Below are 14,829 nucleotides of genomic sequence, written 5' to 3'. Positions count from 1 at the left end.
GGAGGATAGCAGTTACTCAAAATATCTTGATAAATGTGTGTTGGACAGTCTCCCTTTTAGTCTTTGAAAGGCTCTGCCTCATAAGATCCCCAAGGAATGAAATCTCAGTGACCAAACTCTCACATCCTTGGTGGGAATTTAAGTTGCTTTCTTTCCTTATGGATCATTTGACAGTCATGTCAAAAGTCTAAGCTATGGGAATATGGAAGACTAAATTTTCCCCCTGAGATCAGGAATAAGGAAAGCTTGCCTATTTTCATCATTCCTATGTAACAGCATATTGGAGGTTCCAGTCATTACAAAGAGCAGGGAAAAGCATAACAATCAGAAAAGAAGAAATAAAACTGTCCCTGTTTGCAGATGATATGATTATTTAGAGAATCCCTAGAATCTACAAAACAATTACTAGAATAAATGAATTTAGCAAGATCTCAGGGTATGAGGTTAATAGACACAAATGAAGTGTATTTTTACATACCACCAGCAAACACTTGTCAAATGAAATTACAAAAATAATTCAATTTGCAATAGCAGCAAAAAACATAAAATACCCAGGAATAACAAAGGACATGTAAGACCTCTGCCCTTTGTTGACATTAATTAAAGAAGACTTAAGTAAATAGAAAGATAGACCATGTTCATGGATTGGAAGACTGTTGTTAATAGGAGAGTTTCCCCAAATTGATCTCTAGATTCAACATAATACCAATAAAAATTCCTGAAGGTTAAGGTAGAATCTGCAAGCTGATTCTAAAATTCCTGTGGAAATGCAAGTTACTTATAGTAGCAAAATGATTTTGGAAAAGAAGAACAACGTTGAAAGACCTACCCTACGTGATCTCAAGACAAACCGTAAACCCATGGACCAAAGCTGGCAGTTGGCATTAAAAGATAAACAGATTAATGGAACAGAAAAGTGAGTTTAGAAATAAACCCAAACATATATATGGTTCATCACTTTTCATCAAGTGTGCTGAGGCAGTTCTGGAAATAACCACAGGGTCCGTCAGAAGTTGAATGGTAAACAAATTATAGGACATGAAATATTACAATGAAATATTACTTGGCAATAAAAAGGATGAACTCTTGCCACATACAGTAGTATGGAGGAGTCTTTCAAAATCATGCCTTCATGATTCTTTTCATGAAATATATCAAAGTTTTCAAAATCAGGCTATGTGAAAGAAGCCAGACCAAAAAAGAGTGTGTATTAAATGATCCCATTATATAAAATCCATATCAATCTATAGAAACAGAAAGCAAGTCGGACATTGCCTGGGCCAGGCTGGAGGGAAGGAGTGACTCCAGAGGAGCACAAGGCAACTTTTGGGAGTGGTGGACATGTTCATGATCTTGATCTTGGTGATGATTTCCATGAGTGTACGTGTGTTAAAACTGATCAAGTATATGAGGTTTACGGTTCTTCAATGATAACCTGACGCTGTGCCAAAAAAGTGGAGGTATTCTTTGACCTAGCGGTTCAACTTACTTGTAAACTTTGGAAACTGTTGATCCTAGGGCTACTTTTTTATTTTATTTTATTTTATTTTGGTCTCTTTCTATATGTGGTGTAGTTATTCTCGCTCTGCCGAAGGGCCTTGTGTTTGTTATATGGCATTGATAATTCAGTGCTTCTATTAAAGAAATATTCAGTCATTTAATAATTGATATTAAAATGACTCTCATTCATTAGGAGCCTACTGTGTACAAGGCACAGTGAAAGCTATTTCTCATAGCGGCAGCCTTACAGGGCAGCTGTGATTATCTCCATTTTTCAGGTAATGGAACTAAGGCCATTCAGTTAAAAAGAGCCAACACTAGAATTGGATTTCTACATCTGCCCCACCCCAAAATGGTGCTGCTTAATATAGTAGCCACATGTGGCTGGTCCAAAATGAGGTGGGCTCTAAGTGTAAAATACACACTGGATTTCCCAGACTTGGTATGAAAATAATGTAAAATTGGTAATATTTTAAATATTGATTATATGTTGAAACATTTTAAATATAGTCTTTAAAACATATCATTAAAATTAATTTTACCTGTTACTGTTTACTTTTTTAAAAGCAGCTACTAGAAAATTTAAAATTACATGAGAGGCTCACATTATGTTTCTCTTGAGCAGGGCCACCCAGAGCTCTTTCCACTTCACATTGTCCATATAAAGGACAACTATAAAGTTAATTCAGCAGCATAGATTTGTGTTTATTGAGTATAAACTGTAAGCTGGTTGAATTTTGTAATTTCTCTTATTGGTACATGCATTTCCTCTATAAGCCCATTAGACATTTAATTTCAAGCAAAGATTATCAGCACACAATTTTTTAAATGTTTTTGGATCTTAATGTTTGAGTTACTTTTTTTAGATGAAGGACATGGACACTCTTACGTTCCAAGTAAATATAGAAATCTCTTTCTGACCATTCGTACAAATGCTCTTGTTTATTATATAATTGAGTAATTGTTTATAGAATAATTTTGTGTTCATGAAAGCAGTGTTCTCTGTTGGGCAAGTACACTTGTCTCCCCTGGTCAGAATGGCATTCATAGTTTTACAAACCACAAATTACTGTTCTCTTTGTTGTTTTCTTTATTTGTGAGAAGTACAGAAAGTTCTAATTTTTTGAAGAACTGAGAAACTGTGGCTGAACCTTATCACCCAAATATATTTTTTTAAGATAGTATGCTTTTTTTTTTCTCCCATTACTGGGGGTGATCCTCCTTTTGTTTTTGTTAATAAAGTTTTATTGGATCATACCCATGCCCACATGTTTACATAACTGTGAATAGTGGCTGCTTTCAAGCTATGAAGGAAGGCAGATTGAATAGTTCCACACAGATTGCATGGCCTTAAAATATATATTTTATGATCCATTACAGAAAAAAATGTTTGTGGACCTCAGGTCAATCAAGTTACAAGCAATCCTCAAAAGAAGTTCCACGAGAATATCTTTAAGATCTCACTTTAGTTAATGGGAATTTGGGGATGGGAACATTTGAACTTATGTGATGACATGCTCTGATGCTCTCACCGCGAGGAGGAGGAGGATGCAGACTTGAGCTTGGCACCTCACTTGTCTCCATTCTAGCCAGTTGTCAGTCTGGGCCTACAGCCTCATGCCCCTGCCCTCCAGCAGAGCCGGATTCTGACCTGGAATCCTGGTACCACCACTCACTCCCCTGGAGAACGCACATAAGAATTTCTCCCATATTGCAAATCTGGTGAGGATTCAAAAGCACAGAGAAGGAACAAGGGGTTCCTGTAGGTGGTGGGTCAGCAGGAGTTGTGGGGTGACAACCTACCTAGCTCCTGCTACCTCCTCACATGCCCCATCTCTCATGTGCTTTTAGTTTCCCTCAACTTGGCAGGTGTTTGGTTAACAGCGCCAACTCTGGAGCCGGACCCCTGGGCTCTGATCCCAGCCCTGCCGGACACTGGCCAAGTGGGGCAAACTGTGGTATGTGTCCACATCTGTTTTCTTCACCTGCCAAACTGGGATAATAACTATGCCTTCTTTATAGGGAGACTGTGGGGCTCACACGATTTAAAAACATATGTAGTGCTCTTCAGAACAATGTCTGATAGCGCTCCATAAATATCACTTATTATCATTATTATTACCACCAGAATCATTATCCTAGGAGCAGATGTGAACAAAGAACTGGCCAAAGAGGAGGACATGGGCCTGCAGTGTCACAATCCTTGGTACTTCGTACCTCTAAAGTAAAGGACAGAGAGAGCATCTGCTTCTGAGTCAGCCTTGATCCAGATACAAATCCTAGCCGTGTGACCCCAGGCAAGTCCCTTAATCTCTCTGTGCTTCCTTACTTTTCTCACCTGCAAAAGAGAGTTAATATCTTCATGGGGATCCTTATGAAACTTACCTGAAATGACACATATGCAAAGTTCTCAGTTCAGGATGGGCATACAGTAAATAAGAACTACCAAACCCGGCTGTTATCACTTGCTACCTTTTATTAGGAATAGCTATTTATATTACTACCCAGCTGTAGGGCTTAAGTGCTCGGCTGCTAGGCATGATCAGTCTGGGTGCCCCCCTACACTCCAACATCAGCGGAGAGCTCCACCAGTGTTTATGCCTCACCCACAGAATGTGGAGCTAGCCTTTTCCTTTCTCCATGTTCCCAGGGGAACACTGGAGGGGAGATACCTGCCCAGGGGAACTTTGGAGGGGAGATACCTGCCCGTGGAACCTAAGGAGAGTGATTATACTGGAATCTAGAATTCCCAGATTGGCAACTCAAAACCCTAACCCAGTAGTGAAGAACCTTTTATTTATCTTATTTATTTATTTTTTAAGATTTTATTTATTCAGTCTTGAGAGAGAGAGATAGAGAGGCAGAGACACAGGCAGAGGGAGGAGCAGGCTCCACGCCAGGAGCCCGATGCAGGACCCGATCCTGGGTCTCCAGGATCATGCCCTGGGCTGAAGGCAGGCACCAAACCGCTGAGCCACCCGGGCTGCCCTAAAGAACCTTTTAATGAGGTTTAATGAGGCAGTTGGGCCAGACCCTGATTTTGGATTAACAGCTGTGTCTCCCAGCCCTGCTTAAGAAACATCTGTCTGTGCCCCTTTGCCATGTGGCCACCCCAGGCTCAAGGGCCCACCTCTCAGCTACCTGCTAATGAAATTCTTTACCTGCAGCACAGATCATCTGTACCTGTTTTCTGTCCGTTCATACCATTTTTTTTTACTTTCCTTTTTTGTTTGTTTTTTTGTTGTTGTTGTTTTTAGTGAGTCACGTTTCTTTTTCCTTACCACCAAGGCAGAATAAATTGAGTGACTAATGATTTGCAACACAGTTTTCACTGTCACAGCTGGCGATGTAAAGATACATAGCATTTTCATAAATGTGTACTCAGGATAAAAACAAAAGTGGTCCAATTCAAATTTGTTTGCACTTTCCAGGCTTAAGTAACACTAAAGCATTAAGGAAGCAAGTTTTTAATATTAAAATTGTGCTGGGGTACATCGCAATCTCCTGATTGATTTGAGGCAAGCTTCCAGTATTAGAATATTAAATTATATGGAGATTGCATTCCCATCCTCTGATTGATTTGAAATGAATTTGAATCAAGACAGCTTAAAAATAGCTTTTATAGCGTCTTTATGACTTGATACCACCGAGAAATAAATACCAGGCTCATGCCACAGAAGTTGTCCTCTGTTGATGTACAGGGGGCTGTCTTTTGCTTGGGAATTCTTCTGGCGGTAATTTGAAAAGATGCTTGTCATCTCCTTACGGCAGTTCATTATTCAGAAACAATCTATACGTAATACTCAATTAAGGAACCATAGAGGCATGTCGGCCACAGATGACTAATGAACAGCCAGGATGGAAATTCTGCACAACTCTTGAAAACACGGCTAAAATCAATCCCCCGTCAAGGAAACTGTGATTTATTAATGCATTCTTTACCTCCATTGAGTTGTGAATCAATGTGTCCCCACCAAAAGCTAATAGAAAGCAGAGACAGGTCCTCATGGCCTGTCAGCACAAAAGGGACAGGATTGTAACTCAGGCAGGAGACTGTACATTGCAGGGCCAGCACCAGGTGTCTGAGCCTCTGGCCCTGCCAGAGAGGGAGCCCCAGGAGTTTCTGAGCACCTGCTGGGTGCTTGTTGCCTGTTTCCATGCTCTCCTTCAGACCTCTGTGCCACCCACGAGACCGGTGTTCATCGTGATTCATCTCACAAGGGAGGAGGTGGAGGCCTGCGAAGGTCAGCAGCCTACCCAAGGTCCCTAAAGAACAGAGCCAGAGTCTGCAGGGCCCGTTCAGCACTTGGGCTCTGACATGAGTTTTCTAGCTGCATAACTTTGTCCTTGTTTCTTCTCCTGGCTTAGCATCCTGCTCTGTCCTCCCTTCCAAGCCATCCTCTTTCCACTCCACCTCCATACTGTCCTGACTCGAGGGAGGATTTGGAGAACCTAGTCAGGCTTCAGAACTGCGGGACTTCCCAGGACGTGGGAAATAGAAACTCCCTCTGTCAGCCACCAGGCACCTTCTGGCTCTGGTTCCATTCCGGGAGGAGGCTTGCTCATGTCCCTCCCCACGTCTCATTCCTTGTGTTTTGGTTGTCACTGGGCCCACCAGGAATAGCCCAGAGCCTTGAACTCAGCCTGAGAACTCGGCAGGATGGAGAGTTAACTCGTACCCTCCTCTGTTCGACACAGACTCCAGCTTCCTGCCTGACCATCCCTTTGCACACTTGTTCATTGGCCACTCCACGGTTTCTGATTTAGGATTCCAAGATGTGAAGTTTCTAATTGTAATGGTGGGAGTGGGGTAGATCTCTTGCCAGGGGGGAGGACGTTCTGAACAGAATGGCCCTGCTCACTGACAGTCTCTTTCATCTTTATTGCTAGTCCTCTTAGGTGTCCTTGCTAATGCCACAATCCTCATTTGGTCACATATGCTGTGACTTGGGACATTAACAACAAACGGTGAGCCTGAAGGGCTCGCAGTGGGAAGATGGATAGCACACACGTAGCAGACCAGCACAGCTGTCCCGGGTCCGCTGAGATCTGCTCTGGAAGTTCTGAGGGTCACTTGAACATCCCCGTTAATGCTCCTGTCTCTGTGGACGCCAATAAATACAGCGTGAAACTTGAACAGAAATGAGTTTTTACAGCTAATTACGGCTAATGCAAGCCACATTGAAAATTGCCAAACATTCCTTCCAGAATATTGCCGTTTGCAACTGTGAATTAGGCATAAAGACCCAAATTCCATGCACATAATCTAGTACACCACAAAATAATAATAACACTAAGTGGTTTCCGTCTGGCCGTGAGGAACTCCCCGAGGCCCGTCTAACAGCACAGGCTCCCATTGGGCCTCTGGCAGCACAAGCCATGAAGCTTTGAAACCCCAGGAAGGCCGTGGAGGAAGCAGTCACTTTCAAGGTCCTCCAGTCTGTGTGGTCAGGACTGTTCAATTCTCCAGTTGTGGCGAGGACCCTCTGGGCACCCTACCCGGGGCTTGGGCACCTCCATTCCATGCCTTCTGCCCCCCACCCCGTCCATCTGGCACGCCACTTTCACGCTGTTCACAGCACCTTGATTCTTGTGTCCATGATCCCTGATAACATCATACTACGGTACTAAAGAGTAGAAAGGGATGCCCCTTGCTAACCCCAGTCCCCCACCCTCCCTGAGAAGTCACCAGTGTGAGCAGTGGGAACGTATCCCACTTCAGCTGGGGGCTGCAAACATATGTGCACACAGCCTCTCATGCATATACTGTCTTTGTTTCACAAAACCAGGATCACACAGTACTTTTCTTTAACATCTTGTTCATACTTAATAACATATTCCATGCCTTTCAGTGCCAGCACATGTAAGTCTACTTCTGTTTAAAAATATACCTATGAGGGATTCCTGGGTGGCCCAGCAGTGGAGTGGCTGCCTTTGGTTCAGGGTGTGATCCTGGGATTCTGAGATCGAGTCCCACATGGGCTTCTTGCAGGGAGCCTGCTTCTCCCTTTGCCTATGTCTCTGCGCCTCTCTCTCTCTCTCTCTCTCTCTCTGTCATGAGTAAATAAATAAAATCTTAAAAAAAATACACCTTTGATCATTTACCCAGTCTCCCATAAATGAACTTCACAATCAGTGCCCCAGTGAACACAATACTGTGTATTTATGCTCCCAGAGACAACACACCTTCTCTGGTTATGTCTGAAGGATAAATTTCTACGAAAGTGGTGGTGGTGGGTCAATTGGAACACACGATGAAATGTGAGAGAATAGCACCTAATTACTCTCTGAAATGAGCTGTAGCTGTTTATATCCTCATAGCAGTAAATGGAAGTAGCTGTTTCCTGCCACCCTTCACTGCTCTGAGTAGAGAAACCTGGGTGCCCTTTTTTCCCATCCCTAGGTGTGGACCTCAGCCAGCAGATGGCCACACCTGCCCACAGGTGTGTCCCTGTTCCTGCTGCAGGCCCCCTGCAGGGCCCTGGCGGCTGTCGTCACAGTGCTCTGTTGAGTCTCCCAGAAGCAGCTGCTGTAAATATTTTGAACACATTTCCTTCAGACCTTTTTGAATCCTTGTCAAATGCAAACAGTTCCATCACCACGAGGATCCTTCCTGCCCCACTTCCATAGCCACTCCCGCTCCCAACTCCCTCTCCACCTCTGTGCCTAACTCCTAGCAACTATTATCTATAATTTCGTCACTTCAGGAGTACTACATAATGGGATCAAAAGGATGGAACCTTTTGGGTTTGGCTTTTTTAGATGAGTAAGATTTCCTTGAAGTATATTCCAGTTTGGTGTATCAATCATTCATTCCTTTTTTTATTGCTGGGTGGTATTCCATGGTGTTGATGTACCACAGTGCAACCTTTGAAGGACATTTATGTTGGCTATTACAAAATAAAGCTACTGTATACGTCCGTGTGCAGATATTTGAACATAAGTTTTCATTTCTCTGGGATAAATGTCCAGGAGTTCTGTTGCTGGGTCATACGGCAAATGCAAGTTTTGTAAGAAACTGCCAGACTATTTCCCAGAGTTGCTGTACCACTTTGCTTTCCCACCAGCACTGTAGGAGTGATCCAGTTTCTAGAGCCAGCATTTGGTGTTGGGAACATTTTAAAATTTGGTGTTTGATGCTTTTGGTTTTTATAGTCCTTGCAATTTTTTCCCTCTGCCTCTTTGTTGATTGAAATCTACATATTCCATTTATGTTATTTTGGAAATTATCCGTATGTTTTTTTAAATAAACTTTTTAATTTCAGTATAATTTCAAATTTACATAAAAATTACAAAGATAATAGAGACTTCCCATATACCCTGTCCCTGCCTTCCCTCATTATTAATATCTTACGCTAGTATGGTGCATTTGCTACAATTAATGAATGGATATTGCCACAGTTTTATTATTGAAAGTCCATATCAGGTTCCCTTACTCTTTACCTAATGTCCTCTTTCTGCTCCAGGATCCCATCTGGCATAGCACTCCTCACTTAGGCATCACATCTCCTTAGTCTCCTCTGGGCTGTGACAGTTTCTCAGACTTCCCTGGTTTTTGATGCCCTTGACAGTTTCGAGAAGTACTGGTCAGGTATTTTGTAGAATGTCTCTCTATGGGGATTGGTTTGATGGTTTTCTCATGCTGGGAGTCATGGATTGGGGGTAGGGAGAGAAGACCACACAGGTGTAAAGTGCCGTTTTCATCACAATCATCAAAGTGCATCAAGGGTGCGTTCTAGCAACCTGACTTTCCATCCCTGTTGATGTTTAGCCTGTGTCTCCACTGTGAAGTTACTCTTGGAAGGAAGTCGGTATGCATAGTCCACACTGATGGGAGGGTGGAGTTCTCCACCTCCTTGAGGGCAGAATATTGACGTAAATTATTTGTTCTTATGTACAGGAGATTGGTCTCTTTTTCCCTTATTTATTTATTTTATGGACTCATAGATTTATTTGTTACACTTTATGTTATAATTCAGCACCAATTTATTTTATTGCCCAAATTGTTAAGCTTTGGCTGTGGGGAGCTCTTTACTGTGTTCCTCTGACATATCCATGTGAGTTTTTGAGTACCTCCTTACTTTCCAGCCCAGAAAGATCCTCTAGGCTCATTTTGTAGATTTCCTGCCCCAGCCCTACAGGCAGCCATTTCTCCAAGGATCTGTAGCTCCTTTTGTTGGAGAATGGTACTAGAAACCAAGATCTGGACACTAGGTGTGTTCATGACCAATATGTGCCCTTGTTTCTAGGCACTGACAGCTGACAGAGCAGGGGAATATGTGTCTGTATACAATCCTGCATGTGTACACATCTATAAATGTGTCTCTGTGTCATTATGTTTTTAACATGATATTAAGGCAAACATGAGTTCATACTGATTCTCCACCTCTGATCACTACCACATGGGTCATTCTGGCCTCTGCCTCTTCCCATACATTGTTTTGCATTTTTTTTATCGAGGCATATAATTTACATCACCCTTTTAAAGTCTAAAATTTGGCGGTTTTAATATATTCACAGGGTTATGCAGCCATCACCAGTGTTTGATTTCAGACTGTGCCATTCCACAAAGAAACGCTGTGCCCATTAGCAGTCACTCCCCCTTCGCCATGTCCCCCATCCCGTGGCAAACAAAGATGTCTGTCTCTGTGGATTTACCTGTTCTGGACATTTCATATAAATGGAATCCTAGAGTGTGAGGCCTTTTGTATCCAACTTCTTTCGCTGAGCATGATGTTTTCGGGGTCAGTCTATGTTGGAGCCTATGTCAGCACTCTCCAGTCCTATAGATAGCTGAGTAATCTTCCATCATATGGATGTGCCACATTTTGTTTTTCCATCAGTTCAAATGGACATTTAAGTTGCTTCTGCTCTTTGGGCTACTATGAATAATGCCGTTAAGAACATTCATGTACAAGTTATTACATGGGTGTGTGTTTTCATTTCCACCTAGGAGTGGAACCGCTGGGTCACATGATAGCTGTAGGTTTAACATTTGAAGGAACTGCCAAAATGGTTTCCAGAATGGCTGCACCACTGTACATTTCCACCAGCACTCTACAAAGGTTCTAATGTCTCCAAATCTCTGTGAACACTTGTTATTTTCCATCTTTTTGATGATAGCCATCCTAGTGGATGTGAAGTGAAATCCCATTATGGTTTTGATTTGTGTTGCGCTAATGATTAGTGACATTGACCCTTTTTTCATATTTTTCATATTCATCTCTTCATATTTTATGGATATTAGATCTTTATCAAATAGATGATTTGCAAATATTCTCTCCCACTCCACAGGCTATCTTTTCATGTTGTTGATAATGTTCTTTAACACACAAAAGTTTAAAATTTTGATGAAGTACAGTGTGCCTGTTTTTAATTTGGTTGCTTGTGCCCAAATGTTTTTAAGAGGCATGTTAATTAGGCATTTTTTCCTAGCAGAATATAAAGTTACTCATTGTTTTCGTCTTCCTTCCAAACATGATAATAGCTTTTATGTTATTTAATTATCCATTGAACTTCCTATCATGACATTCTTGAGTTTTAGTTTTACTTTTGCATTAAAAAAGGAGTTTTTCAAAGAAAATCAGTAGTTAATTAAATTAACCAAATATTTTTGTGTTTGCTCATCACTGTTTTTTAATATTTCATCCCTTCCTTGCTAAAATGTATCTCCTAATAATTCTTCCAGTGAAGGTTTGGAAGTGGTAAACTCTTCATCTTCATATTCCCCAGCATGTATTTATTTTGCCCTTTAACTTGAACGATGGTTTAGCTGGGCATAAAATTTGAGGTTCATAGTTACTTGCCCTTAGCACTGGAAGGCATTACACTTTGATTCTCTTATGGCTGGGGTGCCTGCTATCTAATCACCATTCTTTTGTAGTATTTTTACCATGATATCTTTTTAGGGTTTTTTGTTGTTGTTGTTGGATGTTCCACAGTATCAGCATGATATATATCAGTATGAATCAACTTTTATTTTCCTACCTAGTACTTTGTATCTGAAGACCCGTATGTTTCTATTTTGGAAGATCCTCAACAATCGTTTCTTCATTTGTAGGTAGCTCTTACTGTTATTTACTCCTTTCTCTTGTTCCACTGCCTCTTAAGCATCCATTGATACCTCTTAGTCCATTCTTTGGGTTCCTTAAACTGTGTATTCTTATTGCTTGTGTCTGAGTCTCTGTGTTGTCTTTTGATTCAGTGCCTCCATTCTGTCTTTTAGTTCACTGGCTTCCTTTTTGATTAATGTCCAGTTTAGATTTATCTCATTTATTGAGAATTGTTTTGTGTTCTGTCTTTAATGGCCACTGTCTCTAAGCTTTCATTACCATTTATTCTCATTGAATTCATCCCAGTTTCATTTGATAACATCTGGTTCTTTTTTATAGATATCAGTCCTTTATTAAGGACTTTTTGATGCCCTAAATATATTCATTTTAAATATTTTTCAGGCAGTTTTATATCATTCATTTCACCTGGAGTGCATTCATATTCCTGATTAAGGAGTCTATAGACTGCCCTAGTTAGCATGAAATTTCTTCACAGGTGGTGAGATTTTTTTTTTTTTAATTTCAGATTCAATTTGAGCAAGAGGTCAGCTTTGGTTTTTCCTTCACTTTCCCTCTTGAGTAGCTTCTCCTTGTCTAGTGGTTTGGGTTACCTCCACCCCAGCCCTCACCTGGAGCCAGGTCTTACAGTCAAGCCTGAGGGCCCTTTCCCACTGTAGCACTGAGAAAACATGTCTCATTTCCTAGACTTGAGCCTGTGCCTGTCCTTCCTTCCTAGATCCACAGATTGCTACAAGCCCTAGCCCGTGCTTTTCTGGAGACAGCTCCAACCCAGCTCACGAAAACCAGTTATTAAATTTTAAGGAACTTTGTGAGCTTGTTGCTAAACAACCATTATTAAAAATTAAATTCTACAAACTCACTGTCAAATTATATTAAAAAGCAAAGGTAATAAATACTCAAAACTGATTATTTTCTAATTATCTTGCTACATGTTATTATTACCATGCAGCCAAGGTTGCTCACAGCTTTTGTGTCCATGTAGAAGAAGCACCATTAATAATGTACAACCAGGCATCTCTTCCCACGTCTGGGCAGTGACATCACATTGGTAATTTGAAATCAGCCTGATCAGGGTATTTACACCATAGAAATTAGTAAACATCACAAGTTGGTTCTCTTTTGTTTCCTGGAGTACTTGTTAAAAAACGCCTGCACACCACTGCAGCGATGGTTTTCTGCATTCTTCTTCCATAAAGAGAGGTTTTCATGCCAACCCTCTTTCAAACAGGGGTCATGGCATAGAAACTCCTTGCAGTCTCTTACACTATAGGAGCTTAACTCCCAGTAACACCATAACCCTGCTCATTACTCTGCCTTTCTGCCTTGTTTCTCATCCGCAGAGCTATATATTTTTATTTTGAGGCTACTTCTGTCCTTTGGTTTTCTTTTTTAGATTTTTATCCATCATGGCTCTTGAGTGTGGAGCGGAGGAGGTACATTAAATGTTGAGCATGCTGTGCTATCTTGATTAGAACTCCATAAACATTACTTTTTGTAGACATTTAACTTCCATCATATGGCTGTTTATACAGGCCTCAAAATATTTCCTTCCGCTTCCTGTATCTCTCCCAAAGGGATTCACTTTATCTTCTCTCTTCTTGCTCCCTAGCACTTTCTTGTACTCATTATGACAAATGTGTTCATATGTTGTATCGATGAATTATCCTGGAGAGGATTCTGGATGTCACATATGTGGTCTTCTCATTTATTATGCACTGAGTAATATTATGCATTTAATTTCATAACATACTGCGTTGCTCCCAGAAGGAAACCATGGGGTCCCCAGGTTCCCTAAATGGAAATCCTCGGCCCCCTAATGTCTTCTTCCCTCCCCCTCCCCGCAGGTGTCACCGCTGTGTTCTCAGGCCACTACCACCGGAATGCCGGGGGCACCTACCAGAACCTTGACATGGTAGTGTCATCTGCCATCGGATGCCAGCTGGGCCAGGACACCCACGGGCTCCGAGTCGTGGTGGTCACCGCCAAGAAAATTGTTCATCGGTACTACAGTTTGGATGAGCTGAGTGAGAAGGGCATAGAAGACGATCTCATGGGCCTGATGAAGGAAAAGTGACTGCCCCTGACAGTCTGTTCATAGTTCACTTTCACTGGTTTTTCACTTTGCTAGAAACCACACCTGTGTACCACCCCCTGTTGAAATAGAAAAGTACTCCAGGCAGATTTGTGGATTTATGTCCTTTTGCATAAACCAGAGGGCTGGGTTCTATCCTCCTATCCTAAATTACATACAATATAGAGCTGCCCTCCCTTAAATAAAAAAGAGAGGCATGAGGGAAGCCTGAAATTAAAGGAATAAACAATATTAGAATCTCGATGCCTGGGTGTTTGAGTGAATCCTCCTCAACGTGGCTTGTGAAATAGATTGTTTCCTGGTAGCATTTTGGTAAATGTCTACCTGTCGACCTCCATCCCACCTGGATATCCAAGTATGGTCTTTGATAATTCCACAAACAAACTGCATCTGATTGTATTAAATTGTGTTCTTGACTCCCAAAATACATAGCGAAAGAAAGGTCATCACCTTTCCTTCCTAACAAAACAAATAATTGTGTCCCATTAGCAGAGCCACGCAGGAGGCTCTTTACAAGGAACTGACTGAGCAGACATTTGCCATTGAATTTTTAGACTTCTGGTATTGTCGATGATGCAGTCGACACTAGTCAAAGTTGAATTCGCCTTTTGGGTGATGAGAAAAGCTTCATTGGCACATAAATCGGCCATCTCCAAAAACCTCATGCCAGAGACCAGAACTGAAGCCCCAAAGACCCACATCTCAGTTCACCAGCAGCACGTTTTGAGTTTGCTCCCATTCACATCCGATTGGCGCTGGAGCTCCACAGAATGGCCTTCTTGTGTGATGGGAATGGCCCTCCACATATGAGGCTCTTCACTGCATCTACTTTGACAGAACAAGTGGGACTTGCTGCGAAGTTCTCTAAAGAAACAAAGCAGAAACTCTGGCAGGGCAAGAATGGTGCTTTCATTTCAGCCTTGTTACCTAAATAGGCACCAACTTGGTTAAATGAATGGGAGTACCCCTTGACAAAAGAGCGTGGGTGGTTTAAAATCAGCATCGTTTTTATGTGCTCTCCTTCACTGCTGCTTCTCTGCAGCTGCTTGCTGACCACAGTGTGATCTCATCTGTTGCCCTGGCGGGCAGGAAACCTAGGCACTCCGTCCTGCCGGGAAGATTTCACACGCCAGGCCAGAGCAGGCAATCGTACCCCAATGACTG

At 41.8% G+C, this 14,829-nt stretch overlaps 1 protein-coding gene across 2 annotated transcripts in view; it reads left to right on the top strand.

The window, feature by feature from the left end:
• Positions 1 to 13,908, top strand: part of CPPED1 (calcineurin like phosphoesterase domain containing 1) — a 98,238-nt gene extending 84,330 nt beyond the window's left edge. For both annotated transcript variants that reach the window (XM_077906672.1, XM_077906671.1), the window contains exon 4: positions 13,418 to 13,908. In XM_077906672.1, coding sequence (XP_077762798.1) covers positions 13,418 to 13,647 — 230 coding nt within the window. In that variant the 3' untranslated portion in view covers positions 13,648 to 13,908. The remainder of the gene's footprint in view (positions 1 to 13,417) is intronic.
• Positions 13,909 to 14,829: the final 921 nt, after the last annotated feature.

The sequence above is a fragment of the Canis aureus genome, chromosome 8 (genome assembly GCF_053574225.1).
Source record: "Canis aureus isolate CA01 chromosome 8, VMU_Caureus_v.1.0, whole genome shotgun sequence".
Classification (NCBI taxonomy): Eukaryota; Metazoa; Chordata; class Mammalia; order Carnivora; family Canidae; genus Canis; species Canis aureus.
This window is presented reverse-complemented; position numbering and strand designations above follow the sequence as displayed.